The 11413-nt window shown below is 27.8% G+C and overlaps 1 protein-coding gene across 6 annotated transcripts; it reads left to right on the top strand.

Annotated features, from left to right (window-relative positions):
- Positions 1-633: 633 nt before the first annotated feature.
- LOC121120773 (uncharacterized) lies at positions 634-10216 on the top strand. Of its 6 annotated transcripts, none has more exons than XM_040715635.2 (4): positions 634-747; positions 1459-1697; positions 3209-3326; positions 9368-10216. In XM_040715635.2, exons 1-4 carry the CDS (start codon positions 718-720, stop codon positions 9734-9736), a joined length of 756 nt encoding a protein of 251 aa, XP_040571569.1. In that variant the 5' UTR covers positions 634-717; the 3' UTR covers positions 9737-10216. The 6 variants fall into 6 exon arrangements, with proteins under 6 accessions (XP_040571569.1, XP_040571572.1, XP_040571573.1 ...); XM_040715638.2 differs by having other exon boundaries at positions 636-795; XM_040715639.2 differs by having other exon boundaries at positions 638-791.
- Positions 10217-11413: the final 1197 nt, after the last annotated feature.

Below are 11413 nucleotides of genomic sequence, written 5' to 3'. Positions count from 1 at the left end.
TGGTAAATCAAACAATTAAGTTAAATTTTCAATGGAACTGAAAACTTGTACTCGAGACTATCACTAGATTTGGATTTGAGTCCATTTTTTGAAGACCTGTGACTCAACTTGATCTCACATTCAAAGACTCTTGACATTATATTTAATCGATAGCCAAGACTCGCGACTCGGCCTGAACTAATAAAATAGTTAATACTCAAGAAAAGCCTTAACATTATAGATTCGACATTATAATTATAGGCCTTGAATCAAAAGAAATCTGATGACTCGATAAAAGTATTCAAAGCCTTGGATTTGATTTGAGATATAGTATCAGCTAATTTGATCGGCTATCAAAAAATGGTTAAAATCCTATAATTATGAGGCTTGAATACTTTGGATTCGAATATATACAGGAATTCATGTTATGAGTCTGTAATTAAATTCATAATTGATATGTAAAAAAATAATAATAATAATAACTTTTTAACATATGAAGACAATAAAATAATATAAATAAAACACACGCGAGGATATAAAATACAAAAAAAAAGACGTCAGATTTTCACCATATGATTTTTTTTTAAATACGTTTTTTTTTTTTTTTTTTTTTTTTTTTTGTAAAAAACACATTGAGAGCATTATCTAAATACCATGTAGTCATGATTCGTTACTAATTCTGTGCATATCCTTCTATTTTGTGAAGATAAATTATTGTGGTCTTAAATAAGATCTAACATGATCAAAAAATCTTATACAACAGTGTTTGTCAGTTGTGATAATTGAGTCCTTGTTATATTTTCACCAAAGTTGTGAGTAAGTTACTTATTCGAATGACAAAAAAAAGTAATTCTTAAAACACACATATCCATAAATTTTGTTAATACATATTTTTTTAAAGTGAAATATACAATTAAAAAGAAATTTATGCAAGTGCATATTTAATAACCATTAAAGAAAGGCAGCAGATTGTTAGCCACAAATATTTCTTTTCTTTTATAAAGTACCCATTGGAAAGAAATTAGGATATTTATACTCGTATTAGCATTTCTATGACTTTTTTATCCGATTATCTCTTGTAAGAGATCACATGACAAATATTATGTAGATTCAATATTTATTTTTTTCAAAGTGTGGCTATATTGGCTTTACATATTATTGATACTCATATTATAAAGATAATTTGTATTTAAATCAAGCGGCAGTTCATCGATATTTTAATTGAAAAAAATGAAGTAAAAGTAATTTTATTCATGACTACACACACACAAAAAAAGTTTCCCTTAGCCTTAAATGGCTTCATAATCCATTAGGAAAATAAATTGGCTTATTTCCTCTTTTTTAACAAATTTGTAAATACATTATAATTATTATATATTGTGGTGGAGTAAAGATATAAAGATATGTTTTCTAAGAATGTTGAATAACGTCATAATGATTAAAAAGTTTGGTGAAAATATAAAATATCAACATCTGAAGCTAAGTGATAATCTCTCTCGTCTCCGGATACACAAGGAAGAAGGTAAAAAGGAGAACGCGTCACAAAGAATGCCTCACGAAGAGGAAGGAGATAGTAGTAGTGACGGCGGACACGATCCACTCCGAGTGAGTTTACCAAAGACTTTTACTGTGAAATATCTTGGAAGACGTCCTGCCCTTGGACTTTGGGGTATAAAGCATACAAGGGAACCAGTGGATGAGTTAGTGAGGGTTGTAAGGTAGTTTGAATTTTACTTCATTTTATTTTGGCAAATGATGGAACTGTTTTGTATCTATTAATTTATAAATAATTCCTTGTCATTGTAGAAAGTTTTTACAATGCCTTTTTTCACAATACTTATTTATACAAATATTATATACAAGACTGATAAACATTTGTGCAGGGGCAATACAAAAGTAATCTGGAACAAAATTCACAAATTGAGAGAATTCCAATTTATTATTTTAACTTTTTCAAAAATATAAACGGCCCAAAATTTCATAGGTATGTTATATTGATCCATTATGGAAGATATACTCAACTTTCAGGTATATGTTGGTATACCCAAGAATGTTAGCTATAATATAAAGCAGTGATTCTCAGTCATTGAAACACTCCAGAGACCATTTTTTATATTAAATATTCTTTAAATACTCAATCCAATATTTTTTCTTACTATTTATGTGGTCTCTCACAGAGCCCTTGACGATGTACCATGGAGCTCAAAAGCTCCTAGTGTCCATTGTTGGGAACTACTAGTATAGAACAGTAGCCATATTTATGATTTTTTATTTATTTAATGCTTTTCAATAATCAATTTAGAAAATAAAAAATTTAGTCTCTTCAACTAATTACTTTAATGTTACTTAGCATCACTATTCTATCTACATATGTGCCCCGTCAACATAAAAGTATGCCTGAAAATTTTTACTTAAAATTGGATCTGCATTACATTTTTATATATATATATACGAATTATTGTCAATTTCTATTTCCAAATTACTCTGATTTATCCTTTGAAAGCACATTAAGAACCAAAAATTAATCCTTACCATCAAAGAACGATAAACTAATAGATTTTATTTGAAAGATTATATCGAGACCAAATTAAGTCCTGTAAATGAAATGAAGATTATTAAGCATAAGATAACATTTTTGGGTATCTCAACTCATCTCTGAAGTTTGAATACAAGTCTTATATTTGACTAAGGCGATAAAATATAGAGTATATTCGACATTTCTTGATTTTGATTTAAGATAGTTTTTGTCTTAACTCACCAAATCAGGGCCGTCCACAAGTTGGCGGGCTTGAGGGGCTGTATTCCGCTCCCCCTTCAAAGGTAATTTTTGCTTTTTATTATGATTTTTTTTCGTCATTCGGGAAAATTATCCAGCAGAGCAAAAAAAATTAGTATTTTAATTTTTATGTGAATATCTATGGATTTTTGAAAAATACTTCCTCAAAATTTAATATATGATATTTATTTTTTTTAAATTTAATTTTTTGTTAATAGCTGTGAATTTTTGAATTTTTTTTCAAAAAATGTAATTTTTCAATTTTTTTTTTCAATTGAAGTTTAATTTTTTTGTGCATAGCAATGGATTTTTGAAATTCTTGGATTTGTTTTTAAAAAAAATCCAAAGTCCCCCCCCGAAAAAAAAAAAATAATAATAATCCCTGCACATATGTATATGTAACTGTATCAAAAGTTTTAAATTATTTAAAAGAGTACTTATAATTCATTGTAGGGGACAAAGGTCCGGAGCTCCACTTGCTCTTCTGAATATGACCATATCAAATCAAGGCGTTCAACTTATACCTCATAATAAGAATCAAAATCCAACCTATGACTCTGGTCATTTTGAGGTATGTCTTATTGGTTAATAAATTCAGGTTCAATATGTTACTTAAATATAATATCAATATTTTCCATGCACATGAAAATGACTAAATTCATCGTATTAGTTATACGTTTTTTAAGTGAACTAAAATCATATTATGTGGAGTCATTTTTATCTACTCAGCTAATGAGCAAGAACTATCAAGGGGTTAGTTCTTGCATCAGTTATTGTTTAAACATGCTTTCAATTTATTAAAAAAATCCTTAAAGATAAAATGAATCAATGTCAAACTATTGCTTCATTCCAAAAAAAATATTCATTGTTCGTCTGTAGAAACATATGTACGCACTCATCAATATAATCAGAAGGTTGCTTAACCACAAACTGATGTGTCATAATTACTTAAATGTGTTTTTAATTATGGTATATCAAGGCGATCGTTAAAATTAGGCTACTATTGATAATGTGTAAAATGCTGAATGAATTTGAACTTACAATGCAATTAAAATACAATAAAATTCATCATCAGCTTATCGATCTATTATCTATATTTATTTGCGAATTAAATAAAATTATCTGATTTTAGTCAAAGTGATAATTATAGTAATGGTAAAAATATCGTTTACCTAGTTGTATCTCACAACCTTCCATCTAAAAAAACCCTCAAAAAAGTCCAAAATCATTAGAAGTTAATCCCATAATTGTTCGTAACTAAACAAGAGCTATTTCAAATCCGACCAATCAAGTTGTAGAGCATTAATAAGGTGGAAAAGTATTTTGCGTATTCGGGAATTTTTTGTTATATGTCCTTTTGCCGAATTTTTCCAAATGGCAGAGAAATGTATAGCAAAAAATCCCAGAACACTCGAATACTTATAACTGGTAAGCCGCACACAAACAAACTAAACATTTTATATAGCTTTAAACAAAAAAATATATTCCTTTTTTAATGTACTCGCATAAAAAAATAAAAAAGTCCAGCGTACCAAATATACGTTACCCGCGAAGTAACCTTACTTTTTGAACCCACCTCGTAACTCTAAAAAAGGATTTAAAAGAAAAAAATAATTAAGCTATTTTTATTATTCATGGGTATATGTGCTGTGGCTCTTGAGATCAGTCTTGATCTCTCAATCAAGTTAGAAGATCTTGGTCTCGTATTAATCTCGAACCCAACCAAGATCAAAGCAACTAAATGAAAACTCTCCGTTTCTAAAAAAATAAGAAAAAGACTAAAGTCTTGTGTAGTTCTCAAGTAAAGTGGTATTGACCACCACACTAATATTTGGTATTACACTATAATAATATCTTTGTAAGAATATTTTTAAGCTACTAGGAATATTGCCCGGAATCCATTTATAGTTATTAGTTTTAAAAGTTTGTTCCTGTAAATATATAAAATTAAAAACTACAAATTGTGAATCTCAATGCATGGCTAAAGTACCATCTGTCCGGTAGTAAAAATGTTTTCCATATTTTTTATTTATTTTATCTGTGCCATAAGAAGAATATTTAATTGTTTCAAGGTAAAAAGCTTTATAGAGTTTCATAGGAATAATGGACAACGTGAATCGTTATATTATATTAACTTATAATTGCATTATCCATTTATTGAACTGTTTGTTAATTCAATAACGACTGATTATATTCTTACCTCAATTAATGAATCAATACTTATGTAAATAGGAGACTTTAGCGTATTTTATCTTTAGTTTATTGATGAATAATCTGTTTTTAAAACTTTTTATCAGATTACAGAATATCTTTAGAGATAAAACTAAAAACTCATATTTGGCCAAGTATATATTTACAAGATTGGAAATTTTTTTCAAAAAACTATAGCTTTCCACAAAAAAAGAATTTTTTTGGAAAGAAATTCAAATATTGAATTTTTTCCCTATTTTCAGCTAACATTTTTTAAATCCTGACTCAAAAAATTCTTCATTTGGAGCGTGGCTAAAGCCCTTCCAGCCCACGCTCTGCGGACACCCCTGGAAAGAATATAGAATCGAACTTGTATGTACAGGGTGCATTGTATGTAGTGCTCTATGATGTAAATCATATAAACATATTTTTATCTAAGAAATAATAAAGTAGTCGTATTAATTATATATTGCATGCTTGTGTGTATAACAAGAAAACACTGTGTCTATTTGTTTTTTTTATTGGTTATAATTCATGTGCATATACCTATGTTAAGACTTTAGTAAAATATAAACTCAGGTATGTGTAAACGAATTGTGTTTGTTTTTATGTGAGTGCTCCTTTTGACCAAAGGTCTCCCAACATGTTTTTTTTCCTCTCAAACACTTATTAATATTCTTTAATTCTTCAGGAGGGATCAAGTTTTTTTTGGAATTAAATTAAATCTTCTAGTAAAAAGCAAAAACTTATTAATTTGGCGCACCCCTTGTTTACTACATTGTTCTATACCTGAAATTGTGCGAAATTGGGGGTGTTAAAATCAATTTCAATTGAAAATGACTTTTTTTGATAACATTTTATATTTGTAAAGGGATAAAGAAGTTTCAATTATATTTTATTCATAAGAATTTGTAATTTAAAGAACTGTAATGCTCTGAAGTTTTTTTATCTAATGTTATATTTTTATATGTATTTATTATTCTAAAAAAAAAAGATAAGGAGACAATTAAAAGTGTAGAAATAACTCATTTAATATTAAAGTATAAACAGACTAGACATTAAATTTAATTGTATTGTTTTTCGTATGTCGAAATTATATATTTTCTTTTTATTGAAGGGAAAGTTACATATATTTTAATTAAATCCGACAAATATTGCACAACTAGTAAAGAGTATAGAAGGTAATATTTTAATTTATCATGTCGTTACCTCTAAAAAGAATCAGAAAAAAGGTACAAAATGTAGCCCACATTAAGGATTTTTTTTCTTTTTAGAAGAAAATTAAATATTCGAATTTTTTTAATTTTATATTTGAAAAAATTTTTTTGTAAGAAGCTGTGAGTTTTTGATTTTTTTTTTGAAAAAATTTCAATAATGAAAATTTATTTTTCTAAAAAATTTAATTTCTCAATTTTTATTTTCCAAAAAGTTTAATTTCTCGAATTTGTGAACAAAAAATTTCATTTCACAAAATTTGTTCCCAAAAAATTTTAATTCTTTAAAATGTTTTCCAAAAATTTAATTTTAAGATTTTTTTCCAAGAAAAATCCAAAAAACAAGCCCCTACCCTCTCCTGCTCCAAATATAATTCTGTGGACACCCCAGTAATTCCTGTCCACGTCTTTACTAGATACAGGTTTAATTTGTGTTTCTTCGCCCACTTATAACTGCTTGCAGCTAATATTATAATAGACCATGACAGCTTAGCTGCTCTCCTTCAAATTATGATTCAAATTGTCATAGTTACTTAAGTTTATTTATTTTAACTTATAAGTTAATTTTTTTAGAACTCTATGATTAATGATTCACTAATTATTGGAAATTATTCACAACTTAACAATAAGAGATAATTTGAATTCAATCAACCAACTTTCAGAACACTGATTAGAGAAAAAGAAGCAGAAACGTCGACAGTTGATAAAAAATACAGGTTTAATTTTTGAATAACTGAGGTAAACTTGTTTTATATATATAAACTTATGATGGAGTTTATTCATATAATACTCATAAATTAGAGGTTGTTATGGATGAAATCCTTAAAAAAAATTTTTTTTTTTTTTAATCCGATAATATGAGCAAACTTTTTTGATAATTAACATATGAAATAATTGAATAAAACATTACCTTTTTACCATTGCCCTTATTTTCTAAAGAGCCGTATAATAATAATAGTAGAATTAATACTAATGAAGAAGAAACCCTAATTATATATTAGAGACTCTCTTATAAAGATACAAATAATTATCTGATGTAGTAACAATCAACTCATAATTGATGTTAATGAATCAATATCAAATTCTTATTTGTCAAAATGTACATTTGTTAATTATTGAACTCACATACCAAATAGGATCCCTTTCATCTCCTTTAACCTTTTACGTTGGAAAGGTCTCAAAATTAGTTGGTAGATGGCCAACTACGCTACTTATCTTCAATTTTGGGAATATTGTCTTCCTAGGAGTGTTTTCACTGACCTCACAAATTGCATTGTTCATAATCGTGGATGCCACCATATTGGATACTCATAGCTGATATTTTTTACAAATGAATACGTACAGTTTTCCAAAAAAAATTTAAAAAAATGAACTATACTGAAAGACTTAAAAAATAAATAAGAAACGACATTGTACCTATATTAAATACTAGTTAATACCATAGAAAAATAGTAATATTTCAATTAAACCTCATTCTCGCTTCAAGTAGTATTTTTAGAAAAATTATCGCTCTGGGAATTTTTTTAATGAGAAAACAGAAAAACAAGTTGATCAAATTATGCAATGGAGATTTTTTTATTTTATTTTTTCAAAAAAAAAAAAAAAAAATCACGCGGACACCCCTGAACAGGGTTGCCATATTGGCCTTCTTTTAAGCAGTTTGGTTTGGAAAAATTAGATTTGGCCTTAATATGTATTTAAGAGTTGTGTTTTAATAAATTCATTTTTCATGACACTTAATTTAATAGATTTTGTGGCCCATTAAAATATTTCAATGGGAAATGGGTCTATTATATTAAAAGATTGGTCATCTCTGGCTTACATGTATGTATAACGCTGGAATATCATTTTTTTTAAATGTGTATGATACTAATTAATAAAGCTAGATGTTATCATTCTATATTTTTGTTAAACTAGAAGTGTAGGTCCATATATTTGACAGTACGAATTTGAATTCAGTCTAAAAAAAACTATAAAGATTGAAGTTATCTCAGTCTAGTTCTGATTAATTTTGTCAATCTTAAGACTGAGCAAAATTGGTCTTTTAGTACTACATCATTTTGCGTCTATCTTGCCATATAATTTTCTAGTATTATATGATTTTGCTATCATTCATGCTTTTATTTAATCCTAGTTAGGACCATAGAATCAACTACCGGGTCCGAGGAGAAAAAGAGTTGACCACGGCTCGCTTTTTTAAATAAACAAAAATGTATTGTTTTTTCTTTACAACTTTTTTCATTATTTTCAAAAGTTGATTCCTCCATGACTTGAAACAGCTTACTCTCCGTATTATGTACTCAAAAGAGGTATTATATAGGGTTTGGATTTTTATATTTATTTGTATGAATCAAGGACCTTTTATTTAGAATTCGAATCATTTAATACTCTGTCTTTGATACCTATTTTAATAAAATTATCAATACAATATATATCATAATTAATAACTATTTTCTAAATAATAATTAACAGTTGGCATTAAGAAAAATACAGAAGGCTAGGTACCATATATTTATTTTCTTCAAATTTTTCCTTTTCGTTTGTCAATTGTCGTTGAGAGTGGAAAAAACTGAAAAAAAAACCCAGAGAGAAACAAGATTGATTAATATACATAGTCCTTGGACTGATGCAACCATAACAAATAAGTATTTCCTCACCATTTTCTTTAATTTGAATGAAACAGGGTTTTTTTTTTCTTATAAAGTTTGATCTTCCGAGATGGGCGACTTCGACAATGCTGAGGTCACATGAAAATGCTCTTTTTAATAGTAGAGATATTTCCAGTTTAATGATATGAAATAATTTTAATTTAACGTAATATATTGCCTAGAAATCAACATCTGACAAAGATGATAAAGCATTGAAGTTGTTGACATTGTGGGGATACTATTGTGCAAATGGGTTATTATTATATTTATTACTAAAAATATGAAGAAAAAAATAAGTTTCACTTCATAAGAAATTGCCATAAGTATGATGATCACAATTGGACTATTTAAACACATTCACACATGAAAAAAAAGAAGAGAAACTTTATGAAGAACAGGTGTTGAGTATTTTAATGTACAAATATACTTTTTAGAAAATGTATTTTTTATCCACAAAAAAAAAATATATATTGTGTTTTCTACATTCGTATATGTATAAGTATGTACAAAACATAAAAACAAGCATAATGTCACTATTTTTTTCTTTTTCTTACAAACAGATTGATACAATTTCCTATGGAGTCCAAGACCTTGTATACACAAGAGTTTTTGCCATGATTGTCGTCAAGGACACCTATGAAGAAGTTCAACATAATCACCATCCAGATTCCTCATTACATATTCAGTCACGAGGATTTCAATGTTATGGATTTGTCTGTGATTCAAGAAATGAGGCACGTAAGCTCACCTATGCCCTAGCTACAGCATTCTCTAAATTTTCAGCTAAGAAAAATGAGGCTGGAGGACCTCCAAAAACTCGATTTGCAATTGATCTTCGAAGAAGCGATGAGTCGTCAGAGGGAAGAAGAGATCAAAAAGAGGAGTCTGGGCGAAAATTTGATGATATTTTTGATTCATCAGAGGCTTGAATAGAACTCATTTAATGTAGGACTATAGTTTGTTTGAGGATATAATCCATTTTAGAACATTGTCAAGTGACGTCATTATTCTGAGAGTCGGCCGTTTTGTTGACATACATTACTATTGAGTTTATTCTCATTTTTTAGGCAATTAAAATAATATTTTAAATATTTTCTATCGAAACTTTTTCGATACCTGCTAGTGTATCAAAAACCAAAATGATCCAAATGACGTGGTTTTCCACTATTATGCAATTATGGCGTCATTAAAGAGATGATATAGTTATGAATATGTTGAAATTTATTTTTTAGGATTTTTCCTTCAAAAAACCATACTTTTTATATTATGTGATTTGTTATTAAATGTTTTAATTAAAAATTAATATGTATTATATAATCAAGTATAACTAATCTTATCTATAAATGTTTATTTTGAACAATTATACATACCCTATATATTTTTTTAAATACACTATCAAAAAACACAAATGTTGGAAATAACTATAGAAATAAACATTAATATTTTGGAATTGATAATTAGTTTATGAGTGATTTGGAAGCACGAATGCATGATCACAATTTGGATTGTAAGGAATGTTCTTTGATTAATTCTCACATCAAGGGGCATTGATGCGAAAACCATGTTGGTTCTTGTAAATGTATAATACTTTCTATTGAATGGTAGTCAATTTATTTTAAATTAGTTTTGGTTTACGATCATTTATGCATCCAGAGGTAGACCCTCACTATTTTTTTTTCTTTTTTGGGGGATTTTAATGGTAATCATTAACAATAAGTCAGAAAATTATACATGAAGGTGAGAGATTTAAGTATCTCCATTACTAAAATACATTATAAAATAATATAAGTTATAAAATCGATAATTCATTTGCATGTTCACATAAACATAGCCTAGGTCATACACTTGGGACAACCCAACTTTAACATTCGAATAAAAAAAGAATCTTTTCTATGAACAGCGAAATTGTAACTTTTTTTTTATAAACTTCATTCAATCTAGAGAGATTACATACATTACATATATAAATAAACATTTTAGTTTAGAATTAGGTCTCTAAAAAGTTATCACCATAAAATCATCTTTGATATTTGAGACATATTTATAAAACTATTTGAATAAAATATACTAACGCAAGCAACAACAAACTAATTATTTGAAATCGATTCATTTTTAAACTTTCCAAAATTTTGAACCAATCGACTAAACTTACATCTGAACAAGAAAGATAATATCTTATTAGATCTCCATCAGGTTTCCATGAAGTTAAACCAATATTAGGAACCTTTGTAAAACAGGGTAAATATCTTGCGGCAGCCGCAATCATTATTGCTCTAAGATGTTCTACTTTAATGGGCTCTTCAATGGTTAATTTTTTTGCAATCAAGCTTTTGCAGCTTGTAATAGCATGTTCTATTACTTGATTTTTTGCATATCGGCTTTTAAAAGGGATTCCAAATAACAATAAAGGGGAGACAAACTTCTCCATAATCTTTGGAACATTCAATATGACAAACTCTCATACAATTTTGAGAGCCGGACAACTTGCAAAAGGGTGAAATGTCGAATTAAACATTTTACCATAATCCTTACAGGGAGTGTTAAAATAAATACAACCTGATGAAATTTGGAATTGGCCAGTAAATTTTTTCCCATCCTTTATGTTC

Source organism: Lepeophtheirus salmonis, chromosome 6 (genome assembly GCF_016086655.4).
Source record: "Lepeophtheirus salmonis chromosome 6, UVic_Lsal_1.4, whole genome shotgun sequence".
Taxonomy (NCBI): Eukaryota; Metazoa; Arthropoda; class Copepoda; order Siphonostomatoida; family Caligidae; genus Lepeophtheirus; species Lepeophtheirus salmonis.
The sequence above is the reverse complement of the archived record's forward strand: the minus strand, read 5'-3'. Positions and strand labels throughout refer to the sequence as shown.